The 19,725-nt window shown below is 35.4% G+C and overlaps 1 protein-coding gene across 3 annotated transcripts in view; it reads left to right on the forward strand.

The window, feature by feature from the left end:
• Positions 1-19,725, forward strand: part of LOC5563832 (potassium voltage-gated channel subfamily KQT member 1) — a 435,691-nt gene that overhangs the window by 184,965 nt on the left and 231,001 nt on the right. The window contains exon 9 of one of the 3 annotated variants that reach the window (XM_021842610.1): positions 10,301-10,348. The exons of the other annotated variants lie outside the window; for them this stretch is intronic. Within the exon in view, the coding sequence (XP_021698302.1) occupies positions 10,301-10,348 (48 nt within the window). The remainder of the gene's footprint in view (positions 1-10,300; positions 10,349-19,725) is intronic. 3 annotated transcript variants of the gene reach the window in all.

Raw genomic sequence — 19,725 nt, forward strand, 5'->3', positions numbered from 1 at the left:
CCACCTGGTGAGAAAATTTCGAATCTCTTGACTCAAATAATGATAGCCCTTGTGCTGTTGAACAACTTTGTTGAAGACGCCATTTTCCTAAGTGGTCAGGCCACTGAACTATTCGCAAAACAAAAATTCAATGCTCAGTAGTGCCACCTGGTGAGAAAATATCTAATCTCTTGACTCAAATAATGATAGCCCTTGTGCTACTGAACAACTTTGCCGAAGACGCCATCTATCTTAGTGGTTAGGCTATTGAGCTTTCCTCAAAACAAAAGTTTAATGCTCACTAGTGCCACCCGGTGAACAAATCTTGATGCTTTTGGCTCGACTAATGTTAGCACTGAACAACTTTGTCGAAGACGCTATCTTATACTTATGACACACTTGTGGTATACGTACCATGGTACAATTATCTTGAAATGGATTCCATACTGATAATTGTCTTCATTCAAGATAGCCTTGGAATAATTTTCTTGACAACTTGTACCATGGTATAGGTATCAGATGTCTGTCCAAGGTATTGTTTAGTGGTCAGGCTACTGGGCTATCCCATAAAACAAAAATTAAATGCTCACTAGCGCCGCCTGGTGGCGTAATTCCGTATCAGAATGACCACCACGTGTCAGCCAGAACAAATGAACAACTCTTCCGAAGACACCAACCTTCTAAAACATCAGGATCTTGAGATATCATAGTTTGCATTCTTATTCCTCAAGGTTCATATAGGGCAAGTCAGAAAAAGCGCCCCTACTGGACAAGTTAGTTCTCAAATAAAAGGATGATCCTCAACTCCTACATGTAAATCGTACTGAATGCTGAAACTTCGCGGGAGATAATACTGTGCTGCACCCCAAATTGATGGAATCTCATATGCCCTGGGAAGAATTTTTGCTTTAAAATATTAAGGGTTTGAAAATATGAATTTTGCAAATAATTCTAAAATAATATTCGATTTTCAAATATCGAAATAGGCTATGATGCCTAAGATCGAATATTGGAATAATATGTTTCTATTTACTTATCTCACGACCTTCTAAGCCACTTTGGTGCTTCTCCTAAAATTTGAATGATGTCGGATTTTTTCAAATATTTTTCCTGGTCACAAAATATATCTAGCGAACGAATTTTGGGATAATGTGTACTAACTTCTCAGATCATTCTTCTTAAATATTTAAGAATCTTTTTTCTAAAATATTTAAGGATTTGAAATCCGAATTTTTATAACATTTTCTTGTCAAAAAAAAAAACATCTGACGAAATAATTGAATGAAATAACGAAATAATGAACAAAACTATAAATAAACGTGGTTCTCTGATATTTATCGACACGTAGCTGCATATTCCTCTTGGAATAACTGTGATTTTTTATGTTTACTCAACATCATACAAGCAAAGAAAACATTATTGTATTGAACAAAGTTTATATCAAGCATCTAAATCAATGATTGATAATCCATTTGGCAAAACTTCAACATTGCTGATATTGCTGTTACTTTCTCGCGATACGCGACTGCTTCTTATCGAATTTTCATTCATAAAATGAGCGATCATCAGATCCTAAAAGGCATTTCAAATGAAAATATATTATTTCCAGTCCCTTGTACTGCGACTAATCTACTAATAACAGCGCGTTGCATATTCAAAGATTATCTTATAGATGCGTAATGTTTCAAACATGATTCTATATTGCTACGAATCGAGCCGCGTCGCGATTTGGTTGTGCGCCATCTGGTTTGGTGACGATCTGACGATAGCATCCTGCATTCTACATGATTCGGCCCTGCCTATTTCAGGCGTGTGTGGCAGCGTTACTTCTCAAATGACGTTTCTCTATCCGCACGGCAGCTGGCTGGAAAAATATGTCGCTGCTAAGTGGGGTCACGCCAAATTTTTCAAAAATTTGGTGCAAAAATGCTCAAATTAGGGCCCCCGACTATGCCTATGACCTGCAGGGGAATATGAGGGTGCAGGATATACAAAAATATGGGTATATTTTTGGTTTATGAGCTTTGAATGAGAGGGTGAAAAAATCATTCATTTCAATACACTGATCCGTATACGCACGCGTTACGCGATCAATTTTTTGAACCAGTTCGTGGAAAATTGGGGAAAACCCTTGGGAAAAACGTTCATATTTTCAATTTATCACCTGAATCCAGTTAGTTACCCTTTATTTAGTAATTGAAAATATTTTGTAAATTTATATCCAGCTCAGTCGTTCCATATTTAGGCACATTTCCACGGTACTAAAGTATCAAATTTTCCGGGAAAATCGAGAATTGATTTTCCGGAAAATACCTCAGTGACAATGTTTGAGATCATTTAAACCTTTCTGAGTAAAAAAAAGTATATGTCACCGCTTTAAATTTCCTGAAAATCACGTAAATACCTAATTGGTGGAAAAAATTTTCCGACTTTGCTTGTTTCGCCGAAGTAAGCTGGAAAAACGAGGGAAAATTCTGGAAAAGTTTTTTCCACAATTTGAAGGAAACATGATCCCTCGTAGCGTGAAAGGTTTTATATGACCCAATTCGGCTAGGTTTAAGCAGCCCAATGGTCTAAAGTCAGCATAACGCCTTCGCTCCCATACAAATTTCAAATCGCTCAAACCCATTAGACGATCGCCTTAAGCGGTACGCACTCCAGCTGTCGTTCAGAATCGACAGTTGTCTGAATTTCGCCAGGGTTGTGATACAGTCACCGCTCATAATTTATGAAACAGCAGGATTTAAGATGAAACTGAATCGAAGCCATACCTTCAATTCAAGAGCACAAATCTAGAGAACCAGACGGCCGTTCAAGCTAAAAACTTATTGTAAAACAATTGATAACAATCAATTGTTTCAAAATTGTGTATATATTGAACAATATTTGTGGACAAGTTTTACTGCGGTTTCATGAAATACGATTTTACACAATGTTTAAATAAGCAAACATATGTATATCACGAACTTCACAATTTCGTACTGAATGCATGTGTATTTCCATTTTTAAATGCAAAAATTTTCAAACTTGCGCAAAACTTAAAACGATTCATAATTGTGGGGCTAGCGTTCGAGAGCGAAGGACTTTTCTTGAGTTCGCGTTCCGGATCGACACGCGAAATGTGAACCCCCTTCGATGCCAGTGAGCGCCGGGGATGGTTTGATTAGCCAGAAAACGTGGTACGGCACTCAGGAAAATGATTGAGTTTCGCATAGCGGCTGACACGGTATCAAACCATCCGCAGCCCAGTCCAATCGGGAAATGGATTCCAACTTCTTCTTATCGATTCTAACGAGTATTTGGAATGAAGACGGGGAGGGGGAGCGGGCACCCGGGTGGTCGGATCAAATTGGATCCAAAAGTGGGTATTTTTGGAGCAAAGGGCTTGGATAACAATAATACCCACTCGTCATAATCGGAGCACAGCAACACAAGGTGTATAGAACAGCCAAAACGATTGGGATTTGACGAGAAATCGAACCTGAATTTCTAACGAAAAAAAAAATCATATTTATTTTCCTCTGGTTTGGGCAGGTAAACGTGGGTGGTGAGAGGAAGGTATGATTAAGTGATGATTTCATCAATGTTTGCTTTCCGGGAGTTAGTTGTTTGTGAAAAATGATTCTTTCCTCAGGTAAGGAGAATCATTTTTCAAACGTGAAATCAAGTTTGTGTGGAGCACATCAGCGCAGCAGGATGTTATCTACATCGTTTTTCAGTTCTTTTTGCTCTTCTTCTTCTTTTTGGCATTACGTCCCCACTAGGACAGAGCCTGCTTCTCAGCTTGATGTTCAATGAGCACTTCCACAGTTATTAACTGAGAGATTTATTTGCCTTAGTTGCCACTTTTGCATTCGTATCTCGTGTGGCAGGTACGATGATACTTTTATGTCCAGGGAAGTCAAGGAAATTTCCATTATGAAAAGATCCTGGACCGACCGGGAATCGTACCCAGACACCTTTACCATGGCTTTGCTTTGTAGCCGCGGACACTAACCACTCGACTAAGGAAGGCCCCTGAGTCTCTCTCTTCTTTAGAGCGTGATGTAATTTATGGACGACCCCTTATGTTCAATATTAGGTTAAGCTTTGATTTAGATTAATACTATTGAACACCTCCAATATAGTTCAAAATGGAGCTACATATGAAAAATGTATAGTTTGCTCTACAAATCACAATGACTTGACAACGATTAGAGATACAGTTAACTCTCCCTTATTCGATACTTCGTATATCGATATCGAGTTATAGAACCATAGTAAAAGTTTATTTTCATGGCTACCTTGATGGTCCCTTGGATCGCATTTGCACTGATTTTGTAATCTGTAACTAGCTCGATGGTCGCTTCTTTTTCTTGGTATTACATTCTTACTGGGACAGAGCCTGCTTCTCAGCGTAGTGTTTTTATGAGCACTTCCACAGAAACCATATGAGTTATTCTATAGGGTTTAAGTCACCGTCGATTGTTATATTTGAAGATTGTTGATATTTTTCGGTGATTACTACACACTGAAACACGATTATAACGTTTCGGCTTACTGATTTTCAGCCATCATCAGATTTGTTCAAATCGATCGTGTGGTGGTGAACGATCGATTTGAACAAATCTGATGATTGATTTGTTCAAATCGATCGTTCACCACCAGTGTGGTTTTATTACTAGTAATAAAACCACACTGGTGGTGAACGATCGATTTGAACAAATCTGATGATGGCTGAAAATCAGTAAGCCGAAACGTTATAATCGTGTTTCAGTGTAATCACCGAAAAATATCAACAATCTTCATATATATACCATATGAGTTATGATAACAAAACATGTATTAATAGAAAGCATAGCTATAACATAATCTGTTAGAAAGAATCAAAGAGCAATTACTTTTTCATGGGTAGCTCTAGACGGTGTGAAAATTTTTAAAAATGTTATAGTAAATAACACATTAATGCATATTTTTGTTATCATTTAACCATATTTTGTTTAACCTGCGATAAGAACTTCACAAAATTTCAATCGGTTTAAAATTTTTCTGCTGTTTTGAAAAGAAAGTTCAATTGAGTTTTATTATAAAAATATTAGAAAATTCAACAGAGGACGGGACGGTTCATGACGGGATAAGATTATTGTGGGCAAAGATTAAAAAACGTGAAATTTGGAAACTTTGGAAACTACCTCTTAAACAGTCAAACATAAAACAATACTTTTATCGGTAAAGAATTGCAATAGGAGAAGGGCTACTGTTTTGCATAATGCTTAGTTACAGTTGCACTGCGTGATAGTGCTATTTCAGAACATTATTTTCTAATCCCCTGAATTTTAGAAAACTATTTCTCAAGATTTTTGAAAAAAATCCATTTGCCAAACAAACTATTCATGGAAACGCACTAAGGTGTGAATTAAAAATTAACACATCGCTAAAAAAAAAGTTAGAGTCCAATCTCTTCAAGGATTACTTATGATGTTTATCTAGTGATTTCTCCGAAATTTCCTCCGAGAATTCATTAGGAGTTCCTCCAGGTGCTCACAACTCTCACATAACTAAATAATTTCATCCAAGAATTCTACCAGAGTTACCACCAGGAAAATCGCTCCATGGCCTACTCCAAGTATCTCTTCAGATAATCCTACAAGGTTTCTCAAGATATTAATTCGGTGCCTCTGTTATCGCACATTCAATTGTATCAGGGGCTGGTCAGGACAAGTTAGATACACGATACTAGGGAATGTCTTTACGGGAGAACTGACGGAAAACTAGGTCCATACACAATACACGAAACATTCATTTTATTGTTAAAGGTATGTAACAATAACTTTATATAATATGAACAGCAATTGGCAAACTATTAAATACATTTTGAAAACTTGTTGGGCCTTCATAGTCTGCAGAGTAATGTTATTTTAAGGGGAATATTCGAGTTTTACCCGAAGTTCTTTAAAAATTACTATAAATCATCATATATTTTTACCTAATCTTATTAGAATATATTTTTCTAGTAGACTGCTTGTAAAGTCGGTTGCTCTTTCAAATTAGACTGATCTCATGACTGGCATCATGAGACTCCAAAAAATCATCCAGGGATTCTTTCAATAGTTCCTTTTGGAACTCTTCCAGAGATTCTCCCATGAATTGCTGTCATAATTTCATCAGAAATTATCCTAACAATTTCTCTAGAGATTACATTAGTAAAATGTTTTCAAAAATTCCTCCAGTAAAATCTCTACATAAATCGCTGTTGGAAAATCTCTTCAAGGATTCCTTCAAAGATTTCATCTGGGAATTTTACAGATATGTCGCCATAGATTCCTCCAAGGATGATTCTAGGGGTTTCTTCAGAAAAATCTTTACAGGAGATATTCTCAGGATTTCTCTAGAGATTCCACCAACAAAATCTCTACAGTGATTCTTCCTGGGATATCTCCAAGGACTCTCCGAGGATTCTTTCAGAGTCCTTCAGTAATTAACAAGAGTTTCTCTCTTTGTTGTAAAAAAGCCATTGAAAATGTAGACTGGGTAGCCGAAAAGCATGTTTTATGTTTATTCAAGAATTGTTTCAAATATTTCCTCGGGAATCCCTCCAAAGACTCCTGAAAGAATTTGTCCAGGAATTTCACCGGGGATTACTCTAGATTTTTTCTAGAGTTTTCTCCAGACATTGCGAATCCCTCCAGGAACTTATAAAAATAACTTCTTCAGAAAAGTAGTTCCTTGAGGAATCTCTAAAAAAAATCACGGTGGAAACCCTGGAGTACTTCTAATTGTTTTTGATGAAATCTCTGGAGGAGTTTATGGATGAATTTCTGTAGAAATTTGTAAAAATTCTTAGAGGACTCCCCAGAGGATTTTTTAAGAGAACCAGAACAAATCTTTGGAGAAATTTCAAAGGGAATCCCTGAAGGATTACCTGCGATTTTCCTGGGAGAATTCCTGAAGGAATCTCTTGAGGAGCCTCTATTTATGAAGTTATTCCTTGTAGAATCCCTTGATGAATTTCCGGAAGAATTCCTTGAGATCCCCAAAAAAAAACTCTCAGGAATAATTCGTAGAGGAATCTCTTGAGGACCACCTGGAGAATTTCTGGAGATACAAATTATGTATTCCTTTAAAAAATTGCCGTAGTGTGACCAGGATAAACCCTTGATGACATCTCAGCAAAAATCCCTATAGAGATTATCAAAGAGAAGATGTTTCTGGATTTATTGAAGGAATATCAGGAGAAATCGCTTGAAGGAGTACTGGAAGTAATCTCATGGAAACGTTTGGAAAAATTCCTGGAGAAATCTCAGTAAATATTTCACGGGAAGAATCTTAGATGTAATTGCTGGAGACGTTTCGGCAGATCTTCCTGGTGGAATCGCTATAAAAATATCCCTGCAAAAATGACTGGAATAATACATTGGAGGAATCCCAGGAGGAACTTCTGGCAAAATTCCAGAATGAATTGTTGAAGGCATTTCTGCAGCCCTATCTGAACAGATCGAGAAAATCTGGTAGCAAACAAAAATTTTTCCGTGAAGTATTGTAGAAAACGTTGTACAAATTACGATTGAGATTATTTTGGGAGAATTTCTGGTGAAATCCCTGGAGTAATCTTTCAAAAAGTACCTGGAGAAATCTTTGGAAGTGCCTTTGTAAATATTCCGAGAAATTTTTTTGAGGAAATCTCTTGAAGTTTTCTTTGAAGATTTACTGAAGCCCTATTTGAACCCAAAACTTCGATTTATTTTAAAAGTTGTAATTCTTCAGTGATAAAATGTCGTTTTACTTGTTGATTTAAACATGAACAAGAAGAATTTTAAACCTGGATGAAAACTGTGATGAACTGTATTTTGAGTTGTGGTATGATGGAACTATATGCAGCCATTCAATGAAAAACCGATCTAAATAATCAAAAAAATACAAAAACACGTATGTCCTCATTTCGGATAAGGAACAAAATAGCAAATTTTCACGGAATTCGGTGACCCACTAGATCGGTTTTTCATTAAATGTCTGTATGATGATCTAAAAATGTCCAAATTACACCAAAAAAACAAAACGGTGCCCAGAATGGCCATGCTCACGAAAAATGTCCAGGGTTCTAATCAAGAGTTCCATGTGTTTAATGCAAAGCTAAAGGAACGAAAATCGGTTCAAAAATTGATTTTTGAGAGCGTTTCAATGTCATGGATCACTTTCGACCCTTAATGCATAATGTGTCATTTTTTTTTATAGCGCCGTTCCTAGAGGTCACTGAAAGCTTCTTTTAGCACGAAAATGTTCGTTTTCAAAAGTTAGGAATAGTCAGAAGTTAATATTTTTATCTCTTTTGAAAGTTACAGCTCCTTTACTCTGCCGATTGGCCAAAAATTACCCCAATGTACAACGAAGGTTAAAGTGCTGTGGGTCAAATTGACCCAAGGAAACAGATAAAGGGTTGATGTAGAAGAAGTCGTGTATACTTTTTGTCGTTTTAACTAGTTATGATAAAAAAATATATTTTTGTTAGAAAAAATATGTGATCAATCTGTAGGGGGAGATCCCCCAGTACCGGACAGCACCCAATACCGGACAAAGTCGAAACATTGAGAAATCATGGTCCAATCAAAACGGTGTATAAGAAGAAAAGAAAGCTATAATGGAGGCTAATATTTGCGTAAAATAACATATCCTTGAAATATGTATGCCTTTTTTAAAAAGTAGAAAAGTTTGAAAATCTTAAAAAAATTGAGGTATCGCCTTAATTTTGAGCCTATTTAGTAACCATTTTGAATATAAAAAAATACTATGGATCACGCAAGCATGATCGAACATAAACCTAATTTGATAGAATGAATGTATTTTGTACCATAAATGAACAAAATATGGACAAATTACAATTTTTGTTAAGCACCTTCTGTCCCCCAGTTTCGGACAGCTTGATTTGCTATATGATATCTTTGTAATTATTGCACCAGTGTTTCTAAATACATTAATTTTTCATGGTTTTCGTCGATCATGGCATCAAACATGCGATAAAATTAAGAAGAATGAACAATCAGAACAACATCGTAAAATGTGCTATTTTTCATCATATATGAAAGAAGTTTTTGATGGACATCTTGCAAATTAAGAAAAACTCAATTTGTTCTTGTGAATGTTGCAAATGCATTGAATTGGCAATTATATAATATTCCTATAGTAAAAACATTCAATGATGCTCAAATTTGCAGAATTCGAGGCATTTCCATATCGTGTCCGGTATTGGGTGCCACCTTTCAAGATCGATCATTTTGGTACTAAAATACATCATCAAAATCCAATGTCAAAATTCATATTTATATTTTCGAATTTATTTTTGTACACTATAAAAATGATAATATTTATCATAAATGGGTAACACGAGCACATAAAAGCAATATTTTTCGAATTATGAATTTAGTGGCTTAAGTGTCCGGTACTGGGGGATCTCCCCCTAATTCACAAAAATTAAAAAAAATCTGCTATATTCTACCAAATTTTAAGTAATCCATTTCTTTACGAAATAATGACTATATGAACAGAAAATGTGCATTTTTGGAACAATCCATTTGATATAAATAAAAGAACTATTAACCGTTATTGGATATGATTTTTCAATACATGAAAAAGGCCATATTCCTTTTGTCTTGACAATTATCTAATGTATTTGAAATATGTAAACAAGGATAAGCACCGGCGTTCTTGTAAAAAGAGGTATGAACCGTGTTGATTCGAAGTGTCCGTAAATCACCCAAAACTTCTATTTTCGGCAACTTTATGCATGGAGAATGCGGAAGACATATTAATTATGGCACGGCAATTTGAAGCAGCACGGTCCCATAAAAATCTTTCAAAAATAAATAAATTGTTCTAATTTGAACGTTTTTTATTCAAGGAAGTATGTTATAAAGTTTTATAATTGCTTTAAATTAAAAGTAATGGACATCATCAAGAAATTGTGTTCAAAATAACAGCTCGTATCAAATTTAGAACTTTTAAACAGGACATAATCAACGATTCCATAACCTACCACAAACTAATAATTATTGTTTTTATCTCCTCTTTTTATGTTTTCTATCACCACCAACAACCAATCAATCAACAACCCAACCAATCAATCAATCAACCAATCGCCCAACCCATTTGACCCGCAAAACCAACGTATCCACCCCACGCGAATTATACGCCTCCAATGTTTGCCCAAATATGCGTGGCATCACCTACCTACTGCTAAACCGTGGCTGCCACTTCGATGTGATTTGATGTGCCTCTGGGTGTGCTTCTTTCCATCTATCCATCCACCGAACATTGTTCCATCGACCGTCAACGAAACCCAACACCCTAGATCCAAACTGGAAGCAGCGGAAAAGTTGGCAGCAGCTTCTGCCGCCGCGTAAGTGTCCACACGTTCCAAGTTTTGTCAGATTTCTCCTAGAGAATCCAAAACTCATGCTTTGAAAATATGCCTTCAATTTTCTACTAGCGGCGCAGAAAAAAAATTAACAAACAAGTTTTTACTAGTTTGCTGTTGACTGAAAAGTTACATCTTTAGTATAGATTTTCTAGTTTCGCAATAGTTTTGTTTTGTTCCTAGTTGACTGCCTCCCAGAGAGGGATCCAGTGATAGTTTAAAGAAAAAAAAAACAAAAAATTCCATTTGGCTGTGTTTTGCTCTCTGTCTTTGGCAAATTTGCGTCTACGGATCGGAAAACTTTTCCGGCGTTACACACCCGGAGACTTTTTCCCATCTGATTTTCCTAACACTTATTCTCTCTAGTTAGTCCTTCTCGTAGTCGTCCTCAGCTGAGCTGGTGGTATCGGTTTCTTTGCGTTTCATGTAAAGTTTGTCTTCTAGCGAAAGAAAATCAACAACTGTTGCGGCGTCGTTCTCGCATTCCTAGATTTACTACGTGTCTGTCTCATCGAGTTTTTCTGATAGTTTATAGTTTTCTGCTTTGACCTTTGCTAACTCAAATAAAAACGCGTAGAACTGTCGCTTTGTCTATGTTTTACCATCAAACTTGTTTAGAACTTAGTGGTTTATCATTATTATAGGTATGTTGATATCATCAAGACGCTGTAAATCTTGTGAAAGCTTATTAGTAACAAATAATAAAATAAGCACATAGAACACGTTCAACGGTGTATAGAAGTGTTTTTTTTTTTAACAGCTTTCCTAGTGCAAAATTGACAAGGAAATTATTCAAACCGATTATAGTTATTTTCCAATAGATGTATCACAAATTATATAGAATCAAATTACTTCCGAGAAATACATGTTATTCCAAGTATAATTCAGGTAACAATTCAGATTTTGCCATAATCCAATAGACAAGATAAAATTAAAAGTGAATCTTTAAATCCGTAATGACACCAAAACTGTTATTAGAGCTTATCGGTGACAACTCAGTTGCTCTGCTGATTGCCAACCAATAATACCGCACTATTAGGATCTGTAATTTAACTCTACTGGCCTCTTCTACAAATAATACAAAATTTCTTCAAGCTTCAAAACAAGAATCCATAAATCAGACAAATAAAACATTGTGCGTATGTAAAGATGGGTAAATTATAGATGGGCTTTAAAAAAAATCCACAAGCTCATAGAGCAAATGACGACTCTTATATGGTAGACGAGCGCTTTACCAATTACTGAGCCACTAATGACCCGAGTGCTAAAGTATAATGTTTCGAATTCAAATCTAAACGGCGTACAATGGAAGATTTCGTCATTTTAGCGCTCATTATTAAAAGCGTCCTGATTATGCTTCCAAGCGTTTTGGATTTTTTTAGAAAGTTTTTCAGTGTGTAAAGGCGCTAGTTACTTGTGATGTATTCAATATTCTGATCTATCCCCCTATAAGTGAGATTGCAAAAAACTATGTTACCACTTAATGTACAAAGAAACAATGAAGTTGATGTCTACATTGATTGTTTTAATTATTGTTAGAAATAATCACTTAAGGCAGCTTGTTATTAAAAAAATATATTAAATTTCTTGGAGAAACCACAACGAAAAGTAACGTCAATACAATAAAAAGGTATTTCTGCACCAAACAAATCTTAGTGGCAAAGTCATTCATAACGACAAGCCACTTTAATAGAGATTATTACAATAATTTCCTACTCTTTTACACAACAGTTCACTTATGGAAACCTTAGATAATTTAGGTTATTTTCGTATACAATATTTAAGAAAGTAATTTTGTTTTGCATTTAGAAGTTCACAACTATTTGAACTGTGGCTTCTCAAACTGATCATTCTGTTACCCAGGTCATATTTGTACTTTGTTCTGAAATGGATTTTCACGAATTAAATATCATATTTTGCTCAATAAATAGACTGTTGTTTTCCGAAAAAAAATATACAGCCATTCCATAAAAAACCGATCTAGTGGGTCTCCGAATTCCGTGAAAATTTGCTATTTTGTTCCTTATCCGAAATAAGGATACACCTGAGACGAGACTCGCGAAGACGGTCTTCTTTTTCTGTGATTGCTGAGTTTTTTCTTATTCCACTTTGTGTTTATACCAATTATGCGCTAGCCGTTCAAATCCTCACATGAACCTCTCAGCAAAAAAAGATTGAGTTTGCATCACATCGAATCATAAATAGCCGTTTGAGTAAAATTTCATGCCAGCAAACGTAGCATACAGCTCAGCTTAGCTTAGACTGACTACACATATCAATGGTTGCTATTCCGTGATTGACCGAAGTCAGTGAAAATGCACAAAGAATCAACTAGAAGTTTGGCTGGGATTGGCCATAATCTTCTTCAATATGCATAATTCAGTGCCTCTATTTATACAGGGTCAATAAAGGCGCCGGCCACGTCCTTGCAGTCAGGTGGGATTAGGGGAAGGAATATTAGTGTGTAACCTTTGCTATTTGGAGACCGTGTTTGCCTCTGCATCTCCACAAAGGTTACTGGGAGGGATGTTTGTTAATGGGAAGGATCGTTGGGTCACAGGATTCACTTTGATAAGCGATTAGGCCATGATAAATAATGATTTGTGAGATATATACATGCTTATTTGTAAATATAATATTTTCATTTCATATGAACAATTTCTATGTAGTTGAAAATTATGCCGACACTTGATGTGACGAACCATTCAAAGTTTGTTGAACAAATACCTAAATGTAACATTCCTACAGCTGTCAGGACGAAAGCATGTGTTATTATATTTTACTTATTTGAAAAGAAACAAAAAACTTGATTGGTTGGAACATCATAGAACACTCTTATTCTTATGCCGACACTTACAGTGGCGAACCATCCAAAGTTTGTTGAATAGAGTGAACTTTTCGCAAGTCTACACTTGTAGTGTCGAACCATTCAAAGTTGTTTTTTATAATTACAAAAATAAAGGTAAAAAGGGGTGTTCTGAAAATAACACTCACAGTGACGAACAATTCATAGTTTGTTGAAAATTCATATTTACGTCCCACCATTGTAATGATTAAATGTGCAGTCATACATATTTTATAGATTAGAAATAGTAGCATGAAACGAGCTCACCAATTGATCCTTTATCCTTCACTGTGCAGCCACAATCCACTCTCAGCCTCACTCGTTTGCTCGGCTATATAAAAGCACTCAGAAAAAAAAGGCGCGCGATCCGAAAAGGAAAAAAAACTTGCCTTTCTTGACGCACTGCCCAGCAGCAAGCGTCAAGGTCGAAAGATCAAACAGAACTAACCGATCACGGCACTTTTCACTTACTCTAACCGAACTAACCGATCACGCCACTTTTTCACTTACTAGACCGACGCGCGACATGTTTGATCCTGCCTCCGTCGCTCGCCCCCGTAGAAGCAAGCGTCAAGGTCGATAGATCAAACAGAACTAACCGATCGCGACACTTTTCACTTACTCTAAACGAACTAACCGGTCACGTCACTTTTTCACTTACTAGACCGACGCGCGACATGTTTGATCTTCTTCATGCCAGCAAACGTAGCATACATTAGAAATAATTAATCTTCTGCTTAGATTTATCAGCAACTTTGAAAAAAACTGCTCCGCTGACTGAGATTTTCAATAACAATTTACTTTGAACACAATACTTTTCACTTTTTCAGCCATAAAAACGGTGGGCTGCATTTGACGTTTCGTGAGAGGGGAAACTAGGCTGCATATGACGTTGATATTTTTCCTCTTCGCGAGTCTCTCTCAGGGATACACGTATTTTTGGATTTTTTGATTAGGGTGACCATTTCCGAAATAGGGTGACCAGAAAAATCGCGATTTTGCAAAAAAAATATTTTTAAAAAAATTATAACTTTTGAACCGTTTGGCCGATTTTCAATCTTTTTGGACGAAATGAAGGCTAAAGATTTTGACTTTTCGGAAAATATAAAATTTCACAAAAATTGTGTTTTTTACATGAAAAAACTCAATAGTTTCCGTTTTTTCGTGTTTTGAAGGCCTCGGGACCAAAGGGGCTATTGCTGCTCTCATTTTTTCTTAAAAGTTCAGAAAATTTTACGTTAACTGTCAAATTTTCAGCGATGTATGTTTTTTTAGTTTTTGAGATATATTTTTTTGAAAATAAAAAATCAGTAATTTTTCATCGGCACACACTGTAGATCTCAGCGCATTAGATTTGTAATGTTTTAAAAAAAACATAACTTTTGAACAGCTCAACCGATTTCCAATCTTTTTTTATGGAATGAAAGCTTAAGATCTCAACTTTAAAAAAAAATAGAAAAAAATAGAAAACTTTGAAAAAATAAATTTTTATATTAAAATATATAAAAATTTCAAAAAAAAAGGAATTTTTATATTTTTTCACGTTTAAACATATTTTTATCAGATTTTTCATTTTTTTCTGAATAGTTGAAATTTAAGCTTTCATTCCATACGAAAAGATTGGAAATCGGTTAAGCTGTAAGGCCAAAGATTTTGACTTTTCGGGAAAAATATAAAATTTCACAAAAATTGTGTTTTTTACATAAAAAAACTCAATAGTTTCCGTTTTTTCGTGTTTTGAAGGCATCGGGACCAGCGGGGCTATTGCATGCCCTCATTTTTTTCTAAATTTTACGTAAACTGTCAAATTTTCAGCGATGTATGCTTTTTAGTTTTTGAGATATATTTTTTTGAAAATAAAAAATCAGTCATTTTTCATCGGCACACACTGTAGATCTCAGCGCATTAGATTTGTAATGTTTAAAAAAATCAATACTTTTGAACAGCTTAAGGTCTCAACTTTTAAAAAAAAATAGAAAACTTTGAAAAAAAAAATTTTTCACGTTTAAACATATTTTTATCAGATTTTTCAATTTTGTCTGAATAGTTGAAATTTTAAGCTTTCATTCCATACAAAAAGATTGGAAATCGGTTAAGCTGTTCAAAAGTTATAATTTTCTTTAAACATTACAAATCTAATTCGCTGAAACCTACAGTGTGTGCCGATAAAAAATGACTAATTTTTTATTTTCAAAAAAATATATCTCAAAAACTAAAAAACATACATCGCTGAAAATTAGACAGTATACGTAAAATTTTCTGAACTTCCAAGAAAACATAAGAACAGCGATAGCCCCTTTGTGCCCGAGGCCTTCAAAACACGAAAAACCGAAACTATTGAGTTTTTTCATGTAAAAAACACAATTTTTGTGAAATTTTATATTTTTCCTGAAAAGTCAAAATCTTAAGCCTTCATTTCGTCCAAAAAGACTAAAAATCGGTCGAACGGTTCAAAAGTTATAATTTTTTTAAAAATAAAAATTTTGCAAAATCGTGATTTTTCTGGTCACCCTATTTTGGAATGGTCACCCTAATAAAAAAAATCCTAAAATACGTGTATCCTTATTTCGGATAAGGAACAAAATAGCAAGTTTTCACGGAATTCGGAGACCCACTAGATCGGTTTTTCATAGAATGGCTGTAATATTGACTTTTTGAACAAGTTTTGAAGACTTAAAAAACGGTGTGTAGTTTGTTGAGAAATTTGTCGTAATTTAAACCACTAAAATTCAAATAGACATCATGAAAAAGGTTGCTATTGACTGAATATGCTCAGCGAGATAACGAAAATTTAAATTTTACTAACGGTTAGTGAAAACTAGCCAATTTTAACATTGAGTTTAAGGATTAGACACACCTTCAGTCTTTTTCAAAACTCATTAATAGTTAGAGATTTTGACGAAATATAATCACAAAACTAATGTGATTGAATTTCAATATTAGAAAACTTGTAAATAGGAGAACATTTTCAGCTCAAAGGAAGACATACACTCCCGTGCAAAAGTTTGAGTTCACCCCCATAAAAACATCAAAAAGTGTTCTGTCTTCAAAGAATATAAAATTACGATTCTAATGACACCTTGTTTTAAAATTTTGGTCGATCCAATGCTGAGGAAATTAGTTATATTTTTTAGTGCGTTTTTTGAAAAATTTCACAACTTTAAGTAAAAATTTAGTAAAATTCAAAAAATCTTATTGGAAAAATACATATGAATAAAGAATAACTCTTCGCCTTTCGAATGCGGCTTAGATAGTTTCAATTGGACGTGTAATCACAGATATATGGACAGAATACTTTTGAATGTTTTTGAGGGGGTGAACCCAAACTTTCGCACGAGAATATATGATCAAAAGGGAAGACATGTGCTCCCAAAGGACACCATCTGGTAAGCCAACGCCAGAGGTATGAAAAACTGAATTTCTAACATGTCACTCAAATTAATTTTAGTTTAGTTTTTTTTTCAATCCTACCATGGCAAAAAGATAAGTTCCAAAATTTAAAAAAAATTACATAAAAAGCAACGTGGAAAACACATAATTTTGTGAATAGAATTGATAAATTAGTGTTTTACATTTAGGCGTTTTCGTTATTTAACTTTACTACATATTATATGGTTACATTACATTCTCTTACGGTTTAATAATTTTAACGCTATCTTATAGTCAAAAACTTGTCTTTCATATGTGCATAATTTAATCTGCACACTTAATTCAGAATGCCGAGTCTCGGTTAATTTTAACCGAGATCCGCACAGCCGAGTAGTCGGCAAACAAATTTCCTGCGATCTGAGCAAATAATAGCCGAGTAAATCGTACTTCGTTGCTAAGCAACCAGACAGGGAGATTTTTTTTTTCTTCCTGTTTTGGAGCGTCTTGCTGGGTAGTGCTTCGTGAAGCCCAAGCAGGACAGTTCGGTTTTGCGTCGTCCGATTGATTTTGCTGACGGATTCGCGCGTGTTTTCGTTGCCGGAAATTTTTTTTTCTTCCTGTTTTGGAGCGTCTTGCTGGGTAGTGCTTCGTAAAGCCCAAGCAGGACAGTTCGGTTTTGCGTCGTCCGATAGATTTTGCTCACGGTTTCGCGCGTGTTTTCGTCGCCGAAGATTTTTTTTTCACCTGTTTTGGAGCGTCTAGCTGGGTATAGTGGCTCATGAAGCCCAAGCAGGACATTTCGGTTTTGCGTCGTCCGATTGAATTTGCTCACGGTTTCGCGCGTGTTTTCGTCGCCGGAGATTTTTTTCTGTTTTGGAGCGTCTTGCTGGGTAGGTATTCGGAAGGCCCAAGCAAGACGGTTTGTTTTCGGGGCGCCAAGAAGTTTTGCTGTCAGTGTCAGTTTTGTGTTCAGTCGAGAATGGATTACCAACTGGTGAGTTCGTTTCATGCTTATGATAACACATTTTTTCTTGAAAGCGTATTTTTTATGTAATATTAAAACGAACATTGTATGGTTCGTCACTATAAGTGTCGGCATTGTGCTTTTTTCTTATACAATTTCAATATACATATATTTTTCTCTTTTTGACATTATTAAAAATTATCTTTTGAATTGTTCGACATTGTGAATGTTGACGTATTTTCTAAAACTTCTACCATATCGAGACAAAATGCACAGTAATACTCATATGTAATTTTCAAACAAACTATGTTTGGTTCGTCACTACAAGTGTCGGCATTATTCCTGTTTCATATAAGTTAAAATATATACATGTAATTTTCAGTTTTCGTCATTAATAAAAACGTCTTTTGAATTGTTCGACATTATAGATGTTGACGTATTTTTTCCAAAAACTTCTCGAGACAAAAATACAAAACTAGCTTTAAATATAAGTCGTATATTTCCCCCTTGTCCATGGATCGCATCACCGACCAGAGGTGACTCCCAGATCTTTTCCTCCCTCACTAATAAACACCCTTCCCGTGGTGATTGTGGAGATGCAGAGGTATTCTCGGTCTCTAGAAGCAACAATCATTACACCCTAACATTCCTTCCCCATCTCAACTGACTATAAGGACTTGGCCGGCGCCGTTATTGATCAATAATATTAGATCTGCTAAAATTGCACTTCGAGAATAAGCGGAAACTCCCATCCCTTATTCATTTGGATCGTAGTGCAATTCTTACCAGTTCCGATCAATCACGGAGTAGCAACCATTGACATGTACAGTCAGTCTATGCTATACTATGCTATGCTATGCTTCGTTGCTAAGCAACCAGACAATTTGTTAGCTGAGTCTCGGTTAAAATCGGGAAATCGAGATTCGCACAGTCGAGCTCGTGAAAAATTTAAGTGTGTGCATCTATTTTTCCTCCTGTTCAGTTATAAGTATGTGAAATATGCCCAAAAATACTACATATAGGGTAGGTGTATCAGTTATGGCCATAGTGGTTCCCTATTTCGCCATACGTGATAACTTGAATGTCTCAATATTTTGAAAAGTTTTTTTGTGTTCTAGCAGTAAGATATAGGATATATCTTGATGTTGAAACATTCGAAAAGATTAAAAATTTGAATGTTATCCGAATTTTGCATATGGCCAAATAGGGAACCACTATGGCCATAACTGGTACACTTTTCCTACTGTCATAACTTCTTTGTTTTAAAACTAAGCGAGATGCCGTATTCAGCAAAGATGTTTTCTTAGCACATTCTAAAACTGAAAAATCAAAAATGCAAAAGTTGTGTCGAAAATTATACTTTTAAGGGGTTTTTATCGAAAATAAATTATGTCTTGAAAAGCGATGAAACTATCAACTTTGTGATATAGGAAAAGTTGTTTAAGTTGACATTATTTTCTACAATTTTTGTGATGACACCTTGTACATTGAAAATGTGGAAAAAATATTTTTTTAGCTTTTAGGGGGATAAATCAAAATGCTGAATGCATCAAAAGAAGCGCATTTACCTACTGAATAACTTTCTTGAAGACGCCAAAATGCTAGGAAGCATAATTAGGACGCTAAAATAACGAAATCTCCTACAGTGCGGCGTTGTAATCTTCTGATCTATTGAGTTACCGTTTTGATTCATATTACGGACACTTAAGGCCTCAGTGAAGTATAACCCAGCTTGGACCATACAAAATAAATCTTTCTGTACGATTTTTTAGCGTTATCGAGCGTCGGAAGCCCTTAACTTTCGGATGGTGCGTAAAGAATACGCGTCCGCAACTTGAATCATTTTAAATAAATCAAAACGTGTGGCCTTTTCATGATTCTTATTCCGGACGCTCCCTCACTTTTGCCTCATATTCCGGACGCTTTGATTCGAATTACGGACAGCTCATGATAATCATTAATGGAACAGTCAAATCATCAATTGAAATCGTTCAACCACTTAAGAGACGTCTAAGGTAGTTGGGCATTATAAATTTGAAATGATATTTATGGAAAAAACCTAATAAAACGAACCTCGAAAATGAGAACTTTTGGACGGCGAAAATTGAAACATTTCGCGTGAAATGTTTCCCATACAAACGAGAGTGTCCGGAATTTGAAGCTGTCCGTAATATGAATCAA

This window comes from Aedes aegypti, chromosome 2, assembly GCF_002204515.2.
Source record: "Aedes aegypti strain LVP_AGWG chromosome 2, AaegL5.0 Primary Assembly, whole genome shotgun sequence".
Lineage (NCBI taxonomy): Eukaryota > Metazoa > Arthropoda > Insecta > Diptera > Culicidae > Aedes > Aedes aegypti.